Source organism: Acinonyx jubatus, chromosome D4 (assembly GCF_027475565.1).
Source record: "Acinonyx jubatus isolate Ajub_Pintada_27869175 chromosome D4, VMU_Ajub_asm_v1.0, whole genome shotgun sequence".
In the NCBI taxonomy this organism is placed as follows: Eukaryota; Metazoa; Chordata; class Mammalia; order Carnivora; family Felidae; genus Acinonyx; species Acinonyx jubatus.
The window spans coordinates 70,319,505-70,336,868 of record NC_069391.1 but is presented as its reverse complement, the minus strand read 5'-3'; the positions used below and the strand labels follow the sequence as shown (position 1 = coordinate 70,336,868).

The following is a 17,364-nucleotide window of genomic DNA, read 5'->3' as shown; positions in this document are numbered from 1 at the left end:
GCCATGCCTTGATTACCTAGTCTTTGATGAGCATGCTGTGGAGGCCATGCTTTAGTTTCTCGAAAAACCTAAGATTTTTAGCCCATGAAAAACACTAGAAAATTTATGGGGGGGGGTGGGGAGAGCTACCCCATTTTGTATTTTAAGTAGTTAGTAGAGGATATTGACTGAAAACAGTAAAGATAGGAATCCATCATGATCTAAGTGACATTCCAACACATATAGCCTTTAGAGCCAACTTCCCTAGAAAACGGTCCCTGACTGGGTTTTAATTCAATCAGGTACTGATTTGGCTGGCTCCCAGTGGAGGTCTCCCAGCCTGAAGCAGCTAGACCAGAGATGTGGAGGGGATCACATTAGATCAATGAGGAGGAAACCTCACATGAGAGTCTTAAGATGGGCAGCTGTCCTGGTTAGTTAGGTGGCTGTCCCATGCCCAAGACAGACAACTTTGTATAAAGGACAAGAATAAAGAGAGGGCATCAAGTTTCTGGGTCTCATTACCATTCTAGCCAGGGTACTAACTTCCAGCCAAAAGGCAGGCTTTCTTCTCCCTGTAGAGTAGCCATGGTTTAGAGAATTGCAGCCTGAGAATTCAATATGAAAGTGTTCCAATAAGACCATATTTCTCGAAAAGCCCCTGAAATAAAAGTAAAGGAAGAAAAGAGAGAGTATACTCACTGAATTTGCACCGGCTCAGAGTCCCAATGAAAAGACTCAACGTGCCATGCTGGGAACCAAATGATGAAGTTTTGAGGTGATGGTGGGGGGATGGTCTGGAGCCGATGGCCAAGAAAGAATTCTTGAAGACATCTTTGGTACAAAAAGGTGGTTTTATTAAAGCACAGGGACAGGACCCATGGGCAGAAAGAGCTGGACTATAAGTGTTGGGGGATACTTTTATGGAGTAGGGGGAGACAAAGTCAAGAGAGAGTTCCTAAAGGGATTTTCATAGTCTAAAGACTCAGATAATTGGAGGCCTGGCTATAGTCAGGATAAGGTTGTTTTTCCCTCAGGCAAAGCATTAACATTAAGACAGTAGGGGGTTCCTGGACATTAGGCTGTTGACAGGATTGCCTTTTTCTGGTGAACTGGTGGAGACTCTTTATCAGTTCAGCCATTTGTTTTTTGTCCTTTCTTGGTTTTGAGTAGCCTGGAGTTATCTAAGGAATATCACACATTGCCCACAGTTGGCAGGTAGGGGATTGTGTGCTAGCTTGTGCTTGGCCCCTCAGCCAGCCTCACGCTCCCTCGTCAATAGGATGAAAAGATGAGGTAGGAAAACAGGATGGCAGGGTAGGGCAGAGGGACCTGCAGGAGGAGAGGTGGAGGGACCTTCTGGGCTGGTAGGTGGGGGAGGGGCTTTGGGCACACCCTCTCCAATTGTCCCCTCCCCCAACCCTCAGAAACCTTTTGTGACTTTTCAGTGTTCTGTAAGCCTGGAGAGTTAGATTGTCAGGCATCCGCACACTCGGAGCTCAGTTACCTATAGGCAGCCTTGCAATTCAGTTACCTATAGGCAGCTTTGTGATACTCTCATTTCAGAATAGTGCTACTGAACCATGTTGTGCTTTGGGTCAACATGCTTCGAGACTGACCCCAACTTCACCTTCTTGTATGGGTTGGGGTTGCTTCTTCTGTTCCTGTGCTACCTGATGGGGATTCCATTTCCAACTGGGAACACCAAACCCATCCAAAAGGTAAGGAATCCTGGGGGAGTCCTGAACAGACATTCGTATTGTTTCTACTTCTAGTCCCAAATTTTAAAATGAATTTGGTAGGATTAGACACAACTAAAATGGGAAGTCTAAAAGAAGAGATGTTCACTCCTCTAGGAAGAGAGATCTGGCAGGGCTAAGGGTTAAGAAAGTACTAAGGTTTAGTACTTATCTGGCTGTGGTGGCGGGTCTTGGATAAAATCCCAAACATAAGGATTCTGTAGTCTTAGTTTGGGTTTAGAGAGTATGGGATGTGTGTAAGAGAACAAGGTTCCCCAGCACCTGATCATGGGTCACCTTCTCATGTAAGATTTCACTGGACCGAGCCTTCATGTTGGGCTGATCAGGAGAAGACTGCTAAGCCTCTGAGACACACTGAGCAGAGACTAGGGTCCAAGCTCTGTCCCAGGATACAGGGTCCTACCTGATGGAGCACTGATGTGACTGTTGGTCCTCAGTTTCTGTTTTTTTTCCTTTAAGTTAGAAAGTATACACATGCGCACGTGCGCGCACACACACACACACACAGAGGGTGGCCCCAGGAGGAGCAGAGAGAGGGAGAGAGAGAATCCCAAGCAGTCTCTGTTCTGACAGCACAGATGGGGACCTTGAATTCACTGGAGACCAGTGAACAGAGATCATGACCTGAGCCGAAATCAAGTGTCAAACGCTTAAGTGTCTGAGCCACCCAGGCACCCCAAGAATGTCTCCATTTCTGAGAGCAGAGTGAGAGATGAGTTCCAGGCTCCTCATTCTTTCATTTTCATTCTAGCATCAAGGCAGAGCCAAGAGGAGGAGGAAAGGCAGTACACTGAAAGGTAAGGTTCTGCCTTTCATGCTTGTTCCACATGAGCTCTCCAAGGGTGACCCTTCCTGTCCTTCCCATGAGGTTCCAGTTCCATGATTTCTGAGGATGTCCGGTACTAGACAGAGTGCCCCTCTGAAAATGGAGGCCTCAGAACACTCAGAACTGGAGGCCCTTAGATTCCTGGCTCTGCCCAACCCTGAGTGTGGAGCCATGGTGGACCTGGGCAATCAATGGTTGTTGCCCAGTGGTGGCCGTGTGAGATGTCAGGAGTCAGAACTTCTGTCTCCTGATTTTGTGCAAGACCCGTGACATCACAGATACTCAGGATTCCTCCCTGAGGTAACCACGGACTTCTGTGCTTCACAGAGGTGGTTTGAGCATCACATGATGTAATGTAAATGAAATACTTTAATGCGATACCATGTGTCACATCATTGACCATTTGACCTCATCTACCGATTATTGGGGCATTCAGAATCTAATATCGCAAGGGTGTCTCACAAAGGGACTCCTGTATAATACCTGTGTTTCTACCTTCACTACATATAACCCACTCTCCTGGTTTCCCAGGTTGGAAATGCCTTCAGAGAGAAGAGGAAGAGATAAGGAAGTTGATGAGTAATATAAGGAGGTGACTACTCTTTCCCCTTCTATCCTGATCTCTCCTAGAGCATGATTTATGCAATTGTATGAATTCAGTGCAACCTGCCAGTCATGGGAGGGGGGTAGCCATAGGAATGGGTACGTGAATGAGGGCCCTGGGGTGAAGGTTACTGAGTGTATTATGAAGTCATAAATGTGGGGCATTGTGAAGGAGCAGCAGGCTTCAGGTGGCCCCTCCCTTGGCAGGTCAGCAGGTGCTCCTTCCCTTGTTCTGGCCCTGGCTGCAGCTTTGTACCTCCTGTCTCCTGCAGCCCCCTAGGCCGGCAACGTGATACAATCTACTTTCGTCAACTGTTATGTCCAGACCCCTTCTGTGAGGTGTGTAATAACACAACTGCTGAGATCAATCGGATGCTGTACCCAGAGGCCCTCGAAGATGCTACTTCCTTGGGTTCCACAGCTCCTGTGACTGACTCATTGTTCACTTCATCCCCTGCCTTCTCAGCAGACCCTCCAGGAGACCTAACATCAGCTTCTCTGCCTGAGCCTTCCCTGCCACTTGCCTCCACCTTCCCACCTAACCCAATGACCCCCTTGGCTGACTATGTTCCACTCTCACCACCGGATCACTCTTTGCCACCACAGCCTTGTCCTCCCTTGGAATCTGATTTCCCTGAGGACCATTTCCCAGCCCAACCCCTTGCCGTTTCCCCTCTCCCACCATGTGATGCTCAGACAGTGGACCCTGTTGTTCAACCAGAGGCCAAATTGTCTCTAAATACCATCTTCTCTCTTGAGTCCACCGTTTCCCAAGATGTCAACTCCTTATCGGAGTTGCCCCAGACAAAGAATCCCACTGAGACCTGTGCTTGTCATCATGCACCACCAACCCTGTCTGTTTCACCACCACCAGACAGCACTTTAACTGTGGCTCAATCTAAATCAATTTCCATCACCTTGAAGCCTGTTCCGGAGAACTCATCTCCAGATGGCCCTGTTGGATTGTCCACTCATATCCCAACAACCACAGGCATTGACCATGCAAGCTTGGGTGTCTCAGACTTCTCTTGGTGGAAAACTCATGCCAAAGACTTCTTCCCTTCTTCCTTGGCTCAATGTGATTTCAGCCAAGAGATTCTTGCCCTCCGTTCTGAGGATTCTTCCAGGGGAGACCCTGTGGCCTATGTTGTAGAGCCTGGTAACCTGTCTTTCCTCAGCCCCAAAGTCCTGGCACTTCTGGAGAAACAAGTCCAAAAGAGGAGTGATTTCTTGATATGGAAGGGAAAGAAGGGTTCTTTTCCAAAACAACTCAGGCCAGACTACACACTAAATTCTTTGGGAAAAATGTCAGAGTCAGTTGCTGCCCAGCCTGGCTTGGCAGCCTCCCTTCCTTTCTGGAACAGCAAAGACAAATCAAAGGAGCTGCATGTGCATCAGCAGCCCCCCTATCCTACAACCTTGGTAGAGGTCCATTTACAGCAAACACCTTTGCAGCTCTTCTGGGGTCTCCCAACTCTGCACACTGAGTCTTTGCCGTCTGTTGCCCATGTCTCAGAGGATTGTTCCTCAACCTTTATTTTCAATAGAATCTCTACCTCCACAGACCAGGAATCCCCAGGACTTCCGCCTCCACTTCCTCAAGCCCTGCCTGAGATCCAGCCTCAATCCCTGCCTCAACCCCAGCCTGAACCCCAGCCTCAACCCCAGCCCGAACCCCAGCCTCAACCCCAGCCCCTACCTCCCACTCAAGTCCAGCCTGAGACCTATCTTCAATCCCCACTCCCAATCCTGCCATCTAGTCCTCTACCCCAGATTAAGAGCTGTGGAGTGTGTTTTCATAGACCCCAGAATGAATTGGAGTCTCTCATCCCCTCTGAAATTCAAGACCTAGAATGGAATGTTTTGCAGAAGCAACAGGCAAGTTTGTGGGGTTTACCCGCTGTGGTTCAAAGATCCCATGAGGCCTTTTGTCCTTCGGCTCCTAACCTGTCTAACCGCCGGGCCTTCCAGGCCCATGGTGCAGTCTCTATCCTTCCTGGACAGTTTCCTCTCAGTGATGAGCTTCGTAAAAAACTAGAGCATCACCTCCGAAAGAGGCTCATCCAGCACCGATGGGGCCTTCCCCGCAGGATCCATGAGTCTCTATCACTGATGAGGCCTCCGAAGAATTTTTCAAACATACCTGAGATGGGGCACTATCATAGACTCCAACAGACCTCTAAGAGTCAGAGTAGCAACACTCTAAATGTTGGGTTGAGCCCACCTGAAAGCTTCCATGAGGGGCACTCAGAAATGCTTCAGCTAGAGGACCCCTTTGGGAAGGATCTGGGAAACAACCCAGAGAATGGGCCAAAAGATCATCTGTTGAGTGACCCAGAGAGCTCTTCAGATAAGGATAAGGGGTATGATGCTGAGGAAGAACTTATGAGCCCATCCGAGACTACATCAAGGGCATCTGTGGAGAGACTAGGCCAAAGGCAACTTGAAAATGTCCTCAGAATACATCTGAGCAAAAAGTTGGAGGAAATCAATGAGGGTCAGCTCCCCGGGACCGTGCATAGTTCATGGCACACTGTGAATGAGACATTGCTTCATCCTGAGAAATCCAACACTGAAATACAACAGAGAGTTCTGCCACCATCAGTGGGTGGGGAATATTGCCTGAATACCTCCCGGGAGCTTTCCTTCATTGAATCTAACGCACAGCAGATGCTGGAGTCCCATATTAAACAATTCCATCATAGAATGTTAGGGGGCGTTCCCCCTAAGGACCTTGAATCCATAGCTATCTTTAAATTGAAAGAGGCCCCATCCCAGTCCTTATCCCATTCGAACCTTCCCTGCTCAACCAACCTGATTTCTGAGGCCAACTCTAAATCTGGGGACTTCAAGTCCCTTAGAGGAAGCTCTAAATCTCTCCATGGAGACAAAGTGGGAACAGCAAATTCAGCCCCCATCCTGGATCATTCTCTCCCTACCACCTCAACTGTAGGCAAGGAAGGACAGGGAATCCCAGCAAAATCACCGCGTCCTATCAAACATGGGCTTGCAGAGGAAGTTCAGAAAATGAAGGATGGCAGACAGACTCTTCAACCTATCAGACATAGCAGCATAGGCAAAGCAAGCCAGACACAGACTGTGCCAGCCAACAGATGGCCCTCAAAGCAGCCCGCAAGGCAAGCTGGCACCAGGCGTGAGCCAAAGGATAAGACCATAAATCCCAGTGATAGAGTCAAGATGCAACAGGGCAAAATGGTGGTGAATCCAGAACCTGTTTCTGTGCCCAAAGTGTCCAGGCCTGAGGAGCTAGATGGGCGTCAATCAATACCTAGAGATAGCTTGACAACCAGCCAGCCAGGAAGCCCCCAAATGATAAATGTGAATGCAAATAAGGACAAACGTACTGTGACCATTAAAAGCCACCCACCAAACACATCAATTCCCCAAGATCCTAATTTAACAGAATGGCTGTGTAAGGAATTAAAGCTTAAATTGGAGCACAGAGAGCAGAGCTGGGCCCAGAGCAAAGACAACGACCTGCCCCCCTCGACTTCCAAGGCCTCCCTGACTCATGACCAGGAGGACTCCAGTGGGGACATGGGAGCTTCCCAGGTGCTTCACGTCCATGTGCAGGACACAGGAATTAGTACGGAACAGCAGCAGGATACCTGGGTCCCTAAGCATGTCTTAAGGAAGCACCAGCACAAGAATCTCCCACCAGCTACAGAGACAGTGAGCCCTCCGTGTTCCAAAGCACAAGAGTTTGGTGGAGGGGATGCAGGGTTGGGGACATCCCAGCCTATAAGGAAGAGTTGCCCTCCTCGGGACGTGGCACTGGCGGAGAAGCCTGGGAGCCAATCCTCCCGCACCCTATCACAGAAGGGTCAGCCTCCCCCTGAAAGCCTTTTTAGAAAAAAAGTGAAGGCTATATTACAATGGCTGAATCCTGGCAGAAAGTGCAAAAGACAAGAAAACTCCCAGGAAAAGGGCATCCTGCCATGTGTGCAAAGCAGAGGCATGGTTCAAGGTAGAGCTGCCTTTACTGGGAGGACCGAAGCTCAGAAACTCAGGAAAGATGTTGGGAAGTTCTTAGAAGAGAAGATGGGGCACCGGCATGCTACAGATAGCGCCTGTCCTCAACAGCCCCTTCTGTCCTCAGCCAAGTTTGGGAAACCTCGGAAGGAAGCACAAGTGCAGGCCCAGGCACAGCCTGCCCAGGGGCCTCCTCTCAGCTACAGGGCTCCCTCCTGTAAAGAGAGAAATACCAAGTCTTGTTACCAAGAAGCTGTCTTTGTGGGCCACAGCCATTCTCCAAGTATTAGACAGATCAGGGACAAGGGCAGACACCGCCAGGAACCTGTGTTGTGTCAGAACCATCGCCCGTCTGTGCCCCACAGGGAGCCTGTGCCCCACCCACACTGCACCTGCAGGCATCAAGCTGGCCAGGGGCCTCCAGCCACTCTTACCACTGCTAAAGGCATGGTATTTGGAGATCGGTGTCTATCATTGAGACAGAAAACCCTTCTCCAGAATTTCGAGAGGGGGAAATTTCCCAGCCCGAATCCCACAAAATAATCCCTTTGATTCTCCCCAATAAACATTCCTCTAACAGTGAGGTCTGTTCTGTGTACTATGTTGGTTCAAGGTGACCAGTCCGCCTGTTGAGGGGGATCTCTTGGGGGACCATGTAGTCCAAGCCCATTTCCTCTCTGATGAAAGTTGAGGAGATGGGCTCTGTTCTCCTGCCTCTTAGCAGCTCTCTCCTCTGCCCTCATTGAACGATTTATACCTTTTAGAGTAAGTCTTCTCTATCTGAGGAGGATCAAAGACAGGTATAGTTTTCAGAACATAATGATTAAGCCACTGTTTCCTTCTTGCCTGTTAGTGTTACAGTGGCTTCCAGTTAGCAGAGGATCCCACAGGTGGGTGAACTCTGAATGGGAGTGTTTGGGCTGGTTGGGGTAGGGTCTAGGAACAGCATAGATGCTGCTTAAGCATCTGTCGTGTGGGTCATGTTAAACTTGACATGGGGGTTTCCTACTGGAAGCTGTCAAGCTTGGCACCCCCTTTTGGAGAAGGGGACCTTGGTTCCTTCCTTCTATCCACACTTGATGGCAATATACAAGATCTTGCCTTTAGTGTGGACAGTTCTCCCATTGCGATGGAGGTACCACCTTTGATATTCGTGGCCTTAGTGGAGCCAAGGTAGATCTCCTCCAGAAGACCTGCAGTTTATGAACCAGAGGTGAGTTCTACACTGTGCACCAGCATACAGATAGTTGGGGGCTTTTCCACGGAATGCTGTTTTTTGTTTTTTGGTTTTGTTTTTTTTTTTTTTTGGCCAAGACAGCACACCTATCCACCCTTACAATAGGATTCTCCCACGCTTACAATAGGACTCTGGAGGGAAGGCGATGCCACATGAGGCTGGAACTCAAAAATGGAGTGAGTGTCCTAGTGAATGTTCAGTGTTAAAAAACCATTGAAGCCCTCTTTGAACAAGAAGATACAAATGTGGTATCCTTCTTGTCAAGGATCATGCCATTGACCCTGCAGTATCTGAACATTAAGGTCGCAGAAAGAATGCAGAGTCTGATTCTGTGGAGGTCCCGAGAGAGACAATAGGTGAGATGGGGCCCAGGGCAGGCAACATGAAGACAAAGTACTGGAGGTTGTAACATCTATGTGGATAGATCAGCCAATAACCCAGTGTTCCAATTTCTACATAATCTCATTTTAGAGTCCTTTACTGCCCATCCGGTGCAGTTACTGACACCCTGTAGATCTTAATACTGGGAATACTTCTGCCATCAGGAATATTATAGTCTGGCATTCTGTCCTTTTACCTCCTCCTCCTATCCTTCCGGCTTATATGCCCCCTGGTATCAACTCCACATCATTCATTTTTCTACTTGTTGTCTATGTACCAAGGCCTTGTCTTCCTGATCATCTATCAGGTAACAAAATTTAAGAAGATCCAGGAGCACCTGGGTGGCTCAGTCGGGTAAGCGTCCAGCTTCGGCTCAGGTCATGATCTCGTGGTCCGTGAGTTTGAGCCCCACGTGGGGCTCGGTGCTAACAGCCCAGAGCCTGGAGCCTGCTTGGGATTCTGTGTCTCCGTCTCTCTCTCTGCCCCTTCGTCAGCTCACACTCTGTGTCTCTCCCTGTCTTCCTGAAAAATAACCATTAAAAAAAAATTAAAAGACAGGGTTCACTGGGTGGCTCAGTCATTTTAGCGGCTGACTCTTGCTCTTAGCTCAGGTCATGATCTCGCGCAGGCTCTGCACAGAACCTGCTTGGGATTCTGTCTCTCCTTCTCTGCCTCTCCCCCACTTGTGCTCTCCCTGCATCTCTCTCGAAATAAATAAACATGAAAAATTTTTAAATAAAAACCTCCAGTACAAATGGGCCCCATCCAATCCCCTTCAGTCGTCCTTGTCTGGCAAATTGTCGTCTCTCTGCTTTTTCTAGAAATACATTTCTCCAAGTTACTGATCACTATTAGAAATATCACAATTGAGTCTATTGATGCCACAAGAAATTCAGTCCCAGCACTACTTGCAAATCACTCATTCATCTCACAAATACTTATCCCAGGCTTACATGTAAACAAAAGAATTGGAGTTAGGTCACTATTTCCTTCGTCTGTTCTCTTGCCAATTCTACTCAGATCTATTTTAAATTTCCTTCACTTTCCTCAACTTAGGCCCTCTTCATTTTCCCTGCAGATGTGCTGGACCACAGTTCACAGAGGAGCTAGAAAGCCATGAGATGGAGCTCTTCATCAGAACACAACACAGCAAAACCTTCCAACAATATTTCCCCATTCCTCTTTCCTTCCCCAGTGCCGAAGGAAATACTCTTTATTGAGAGATCCCTAAATTCTAGTCTTGATGGGACTGAGCCTCCCTTGCCAGGTCTCCTCCTGCTCCTTTCCCTCTTTTACTTTTTTAAGCTTTTTTACTACAGAAATGTTTAAACATGCACAAGAGCAGCTAGAACAATAGAACTTCCCACACGCCCCTCACCCAAGTTGCACTATTATCATGTGGCAGGTGTGATTACGATTAAAGTGCAAAAGCCCATTGTAAGATCTTCCCATCTAGGGGCTCCTCAGTCGGTTAAGCATCTGAGTCTTGGTTTAGGATCAAGTAATAATCTCAGGTTCACGAGTTCCAGCCTCACATCAGGCTCTGTGTTGCTGGTGTGGAGCCTGCTTGGGATTCTCTCTGCTCCTCCTCCTCCCTCTCTCTCTGCTCTCCCCCCCTCATGCTTGCTCTCTCTGTCTCTCAAAATAAACAAACATAAATAAACATCTTGCCATCCATCTCCAAGACATATGCTATGTGCCCATGTCAAAGCTCTCACATTTCTTTGATATTTATCACCTGTGGAACATACTTATTCACAATAGATGTACGCAGCATTGGTGCCAAAAAAGCACTGAGCTTACAGGCACTTTGGCAATCAGTTCTGCTCTGCCTTGCAGTCAACCCTGAGGAGCCCTTTGAGTGAATTCCTCACCTCCACATGAGAAGTAATCTCACAGAGCAAATTGAGGGCACGATCTCACTGTCCTTTCATCACACAGTCAGTATAACATGCAAAAAGTATAGAAGAACACTATACATGTTGATAAAGACTCAACACTGCTCTATGTGTTTTCAAATATTTAGAAGAAAAACTTTTCCCGCCACTTTTAAAATGAACTATTGTGTTTCAAGTTAACACAGTAGATCAAACACTCCTCTCTTTCCCCAAAGGCCATTAAAAGTAAAAGATTAGATGAAAAAATGCTCGATGCCATTAGCCATCAGGGAAATGCAAATCAAAACCAGTATTTCACAGCACTTCACACCCACAAGGATGGCTAGAATCAAAAAGATAATCCAAGTGTTGGTGGGACTGTGGAGAATTTAGAACCCCATATGATGCCGGTGGGAATGGAAAATATTGCAGCTGTTTTGGAAAACAGTCTGGCAGTTGCTCAAAATGTTAAACATCCAGTTATCATATAACCCAGCAGATGACTCCTAGGTGTCTACTCGAGAGCACTGAAAACAGAGGTCTACACAAAAACTTGTATACAAATGTTCACAGCTATATTATTCATAACGTCACAAGATGGAAACAACACAAACATCCATCAACTGATAAATGGGTAAATAAAACAGGACTTACCCACATGATATATTTTTTGGCAATAAAAAGACCAATACATGCCACAACATGGATGAACCTTGAAAACATGTTCAGTGAAAGAAGCCAGTCAGAAATGACCACACATGATTCCATTCACATGAAATGTCCAGAATAGGGAAATCGGGAGACAGAAAGTAGATTCAGCCTAGAGCTGGGGCCTGGAGGTGGGGTGGAGGGGGGCTGAGGGGAGAGGGGAATGACAGGCAAAAGGTTGCAGGTGTTTTTCTCTGAAGTCGTGGAAATGTTTTAGAATTGTGATGCACATGTCTGTGCATATACTGAAAATCATGGACTTATCCACGTCAAATGGGTGAATTATATGGTATGTGAAATATATTTCAATAAAGCTGTGGAACAGAAGTACTTACGGATGACAAAAAAGGGGAGCGGGTAAGGAAAAAGATGTCAACACATTTTTGGAAGATGGGAATCTGGTGGAGGAGCAGTAACTGACTAGCAGAGCAAATGAGGTGCTAGCAAACCAATTCACACTGCAGAACCCAGAAGACAGTAACCTGGAAGCACTAGACAAAAAAGACCTTAGGGGATCCATGTAGTATACATGATGACGTTTTGTCCTTTTTGTTTGTTTTATATTGTGTATAATTTCTAAAATATTTTTTCTTTCTTTTTTCTTTTTTTGGTTTTGAATGGGGTTGTTCTTTGCCAGTATTTTGTTAAAACCTTGGTGAAATGTTAGCATGCTTCATATGTGCAGACCATCCCAGGGTTCTTGTCTGGGACAGAGCTCGAGACAACTGTTTTAAAGTTGGCATTGCGCACTTCTGGGGTCTGGGTATGGTGGCGGCAGCAGCTCCTGGAATCAAAGCCGGAAATCTCAAAGGTTGGGTTAAATTCATTTTTAAAGTATATATATTTGAAAATAAATTGTGGAGAAGTCGCATAGATGGTAGAGCCATATACCCTTTATCCAGATTTACCTACTAACAGTTTGAACTATTTACAATTTCTGTCTGCTTTCCTCCTTTCCCTTCTCTCTCCACACGAACGCACAGATACATGTATGAAAAACATACATACGTTCTTGAACGTTTGAGAATATATTTCATGCATCATGTACTTTCGCCCTGAACATTTCATTGTGTAATTCTTTTCTTTTTTAAATTTTAACGTTTATTTAGTTTTGAGAGAGAGAGAGCGTGCAAGTAGGGGAAGAGCAGGGAGAGAGGGAGACAGGGAATCCAAAGCAGGTTCCAGGCTCTGAGCTGTCATCACAGAGCCAGACATGGGACTCGAATTCACTGCCCGCGAGTTCACGACCTGAGATGAAGTTGGACGATTAGACAACTGAGCCACCCAGGCGCCCCTTCATTGTGTATTTCTTAAGAAAAGTTTCTCTTACAGCACAGTTATTGCAGTGATAACAGTTTAACATTGACATGAAGTTTGCAATTTCCCATTCATATTCCATTTTTGTCACTTTATGTTTTTAAGTTTATTTTGAAGAGAGAGTGCATGTGCATGTGGCAGGGGAAGGGCAGAGAGAGCAGGAGAGAGAGGATCCGAAGTAGGACCTGAGACATCAGCGCAGAGCCCCAGGGGGTACTGGGTCCCAGAAACTGTGAGATGATGACCTGAGCCTTAATCAAGAGTCAGATGCTTAACCCACTGAGCCATCCTGGTGCCCCCAATTTTGTGGATTTAAATCAAGTAACGTCCTTTGTGTAGTTTTTCTTAAACTTCCTTTACAGGATTCAGTCTAGAATCACATACTACACATAGTTGCTGTGTCTCTTTAGTTTCCTTTAATCGGGGTCAGTTTCTTAGGCTTTTTTATAATAAGGGTCCATTTTTGAAAACTATATCCGATGTGCCATATTTATAACCCCTCCTCACCTAGAAACTTTTTTTTCGGTGGAACTGATCTCGCTCGGATGTTAAGGATATTGTTATAGTTGTGAGTGAGTCCTAGGAGCCTTAGGGACCGTCAGGACCACACTTTCTATTAAAAAGGAATACTAGTGATGCAAAGATATGTGCAGGGATTTTCCTTAACAGAGAAACCTCCTGCAGTCAAGGGAAGGTATGTGCCCCAGGCGGGCTGAGCTTGAAGTGTACCTTCCTTCTGGGTAGAGACAATGGTGAAGCTGTGGGTGCAGGAGAAGATAGGTAAAGGAAGGAGTCACCATTACTGATAAACCCTCCTCATATCAGAGGGAAAGAATTGGGTGTCTGTGGCCAAGACTGATTCATCAGAGACGGAATGCAGGCAAGTCAAAGAAGGAGATGATACAGGGCTTAATTTCAACAGTCTGTAATATAAATAATGAAGCTAGTTGTAAGGGGTGCAACTATTAAATGACTAGCTAGCATGGGGAGATGAATACATAAACACCATCAACAAGAATGACATTATTGTTAAAAAAGGGATGGAGATGTCAATAGGTATTTTGGTGAAACGTTAACAATTATGCAGGGAAAAACTAATGAAACTTTTCATGGAAGAAGTAACCACAGGTGTGATTCAAAGTACTCCAAATGGCATTGTTACATATAATTACAATTGTGCTCATGAGACGTTATGCTGAAGAGAAGCCCGCTTCCTAGATTAAGATGAGTTTGGTCCTGTGGGCTGTGATTCAGCATTACTGCTCTGTAACAAAGGAATAATTAAAATTGTGGGCAGGGGCGCCTGGGTGGCTCAGGCCAACCAGTTGGTCCGACTCTTGATTTCAGCACAGGTCATGCTCTTGTGGCTCATGAGATCGAGGCCCCCATCAGGCTGGAGGCTGCTTGGGATTCTCCCTCTTCTTCTCTACCCCTCCCCCGCTCATGCTCACAAGCCCTCTGTCCCTAAAAATAAAGTTTAAAAAATAAAAAAAAATACAAATGTTGAGGGGAGAGGTGGCATTAGGCAGAGAGAAGAGGGAGCCTCAGGGTGAGACACCGTATGGGTAGAAGAGACCCTCTAGGGCATGAATAGCCTAAGAGGGATATGGGGAAATAAAAGAATTACTGAAGGATTTTAAGTTGTTTGCCACAGGTCCATGGGGCGCCATGCCCTCGTCTCCCTCTTTGTCATGCTTTCTGTTCTTTGGTAGAGGCTACTCTGCTCTCTTATGCTCTTTGGTGAGTGTGGATTCTTCTGAGGAAATATGGGGGGTAGGGCTGCCTCTCAGTATATTTCTCAGTTCATAAAAGTAAAAATGCACTACTGGGGAAAACTGCAGCTCAAGGCAGAGTAGATGTTGGGGATGCGGATCTCTGGGCATAGCAAACCTTCGGCGACAATGTGGGGTCCAAAAGGAGATCACCAAGCAGTAAAAAGGGTCTCAGGTAATATCAGGGAAACAGGTGGAATATGATGATTTCACTGAGGTAAATATATGAAATGGTGAATAGGTGGAGTTGGAAGGTAAGTTAAGGCATCTAAGAGATCATGGAAGGATGGACAGATTTGCTGGCCTGGACGATGGGGGAGGAGTCGCGTGTGGGTTTCTCTTTCCTGTGTTGTCCCCTCCCCTCCCCTCAAGAACCTTTGGTGTCTGTACTAAAGCTCTGTGATGTGGGCCTGGAACTCTAGTCTACAACATGTACTCTCAATGCCCAGCTGCCCGAGGCAGCAATACCTCTCCAATGCTGTGAACCATCTTTGTCTGAGAGGCCTTACTGCACCATGGCTGAACTCCAATTGAACTTGCTAGCTATCCCCATCCTTGCCCTCCTGAGTGGGGTGGGGCCCTTCTTCTGATGCTGTTACCCAAAGAGGAATCCGTGTTTGCCAATATTCTGGAAGCACAGAGACATCAATCAGGTAAATAGAGTAGAGTCTGTCAGAGATAATAAATCTTCTTTTACAAATAGATGCCTTCCAAGCTATCAACTTCCAACTACTGCTTTTGCTGAATCTTACACATTAAGCTGTATTAAAATTTTTTAATGTTTATTGTTGAGAGAGAAATAGAGACAGAGACACAGAGAGAAAGTGCGCTCAAGTGGGGGAGGGACAGATAGAGGGAGACACAGAATCCAAAGTAGGTTCTTGGCTCTGGGCTGTCATCACAGCCTTACTCCGGGCTGAAATTCACAAGCCATGAGCCCATGATCTGAGCTGAAGGCAGTCACTTAACCACCTGAGCCACCCAAGCACCCTGATTAAGTTGTATTTTAATTTTCGTTTAGTGTAAATTATTGTAAATTTCATTTAGTGTAGTTTTCATTTAGTGTTTTTGGTTTTCAGCAAGCATTATATAGGATTCCATTTTCTCACCATTTTTTTTTTTTTGCACAATTACTGTGTGTTAAAAACATTTTATTTTACTTAAGAGAGAGAAAAAGCACACATAGTAGGGGGAGGGAAGAGAGAGACTGAATCTCAAGCAGGCTCTATGCTCAGTGCACAGCTCTATGAAGAACTTGATCTTCTGACCTTCTGATCTTCCGGATGCTTCACCTACTGAGTCACCCAGGCGCTTCTACAAAAATATTTTCATGCTTGCCCTAGGGTTTGTAACATGCATGTACAACTTTCATATAATACTATACCACTTAATAGGTAGTGCAGGAATTTCCAATTCCTCCTGTCAGTTGTAACACTGATGTCATTCACTTATCCATACACTATAATCACCCAACACATTATTGTTATTATTCTTGGGTCAATTGAGAATAAGACAAAGAACAGTTTTATTTTATCTTCCTTCACCTTTTGTAGATCTGAGTATTTTCCTTCTCCCTGAAGAACTTCTTTTAACATTCTGCAGGGCAGGTCTGCTGCTGCTGAATTTCCTCAGCTTTTCACTGTCTGACTTCCTACTTCTCTTTCATTTTTGAAGGATAATTTCACTACATATAAAATTCTTGATTGGTGGTTTTTCTTTCAAACTAAATTTCAACAGTAAATATTTCACTCCAATCTCTTACTTGTATGGCTTATGACAACAGGTCGTAATTCTTATCTTTTTTCCTGGAGGTGGGGTTTATATTTACTTATGAATTCTTTAAATATTTTATCTTTTGCTTTCCTACAGTTTGAAAATGATATGTCCAGGTATAGTTTATTTTTATTTTATTTTATTTATTATTTTATTTTATTTTATTTTATTTTATTTTATTTTATTTTATTTTATTTTATTTTATTTTATTTTATTTTTTTAGTAATTTCCTGCTTGGTGTTCTCTGAGCTTCTACAATGTTTGGGTATTCTGGATTTTAGCTTTAAAAAATTATTTTTCTCTTTGATTTTCAGCATGGACATTAGAACATTTCTACTGCCATATCTTCAAACTCAGTTGTTCTTTCCCGGACCATATGCAAACTTCAGATGAGTCAATCAAAGGCATTCTACATCTGTCATAGTGTTTTTGGTTTCTAACATTTCCTTTTGATTCTTAGAGTTTCTCATATCTATGCTTACATTCCCCATGTGTTCTTATGTGTTGTCTCCTTTTTTCCAGGAGAGCCCGTAAGATCTTGGGGCACGGGATATGATTAAATGTCTGTCTTTCAATGGGCCTGTACCCCTTACTTGTGATGTTCACAAGTGCTTTGAAGATGGTTTGTTTTTTCCTACTCCATAGATGAGACAAGGCCAGATGGGCTGCCTTAGTTGCATAATTTACCTTCTCCCATGTGGTAGTCTTTTTCCCCTACTGAGCAGGCTTGTGTTATGGAGAACTCTGAGAATATTTCACAATGTTTTCAAAATGGTTAATTTTCTCTTAAACCCTATACTCCCTGGCCAGAAACATGAGCATTGTTTTCATAGCTCTTTAGTGTGAGAACCAGGTGGGGTTCCTGGTAATAAAACTTATGAATAAGTGGGGGCCCCCATTAGATTGTGACGCCAGGAGTTTCTTACCCTCATGCGAGCCCACATGCATCCTCCAGCAATTTGTCAAAGTGTCTATTCAAGTGTTCCCAGAAGGAGAGCAATCCCCAGCCTCCAGGGTTTCTGTCCCAGGTAAGCTGATCTTAGCTATGACTCTGAGCATTCACACTCCCTGAGGATTTAGGGTAGTGGTTCCTACTATGGCTGCAAGCAAAGTTATTGATTCTCAGTTTGCTTCTTTC

At 45.4% G+C, this 17,364-nt stretch overlaps 1 protein-coding gene and 1 long non-coding RNA gene across 4 annotated transcripts in view; one reads left to right on the top strand and one right to left on the bottom strand.

Annotated features, from left to right (window-relative positions):
• LOC113596134 (spermatogenesis-associated protein 31D4-like) overlaps positions 1 to 7,744 on the top strand; it is a 21,111-nt gene extending 13,367 nt beyond the window's left edge. For both annotated transcript variants that reach the window (XM_053205224.1, XM_053205225.1), the window contains 4 exons: positions 1,546 to 1,700; positions 2,491 to 2,536; positions 3,097 to 3,157; positions 3,441 to 7,744. In XM_053205224.1, the coding sequence (XP_053061199.1) occupies positions 1,563 to 1,700; positions 2,491 to 2,536; positions 3,097 to 3,157; positions 3,441 to 7,704 (4,509 nt within the window). In that variant the 5' untranslated portion in view covers positions 1,546 to 1,562 and the 3' untranslated portion in view covers positions 7,705 to 7,744. The remainder of the gene's footprint in view (positions 1 to 1,545; positions 1,701 to 2,490; positions 2,537 to 3,096; positions 3,158 to 3,440) is intronic.
• LOC128312222 (uncharacterized) overlaps positions 7,496 to 17,364 on the bottom strand; it is a 22,290-nt gene continuing 12,421 nt past the window's right edge. Inside the window, exon 3 of one of the 2 annotated variants that reach the window (XR_008291230.1) lies at positions 7,496 to 9,301. This is a non-coding gene — a long non-coding RNA (uncharacterized LOC128312222). Of the gene's footprint in view, positions 9,302 to 15,286; positions 15,768 to 17,364 lie in introns of those variants that run through there. The other variant, XR_008291231.1, reaches the window with a different exon arrangement.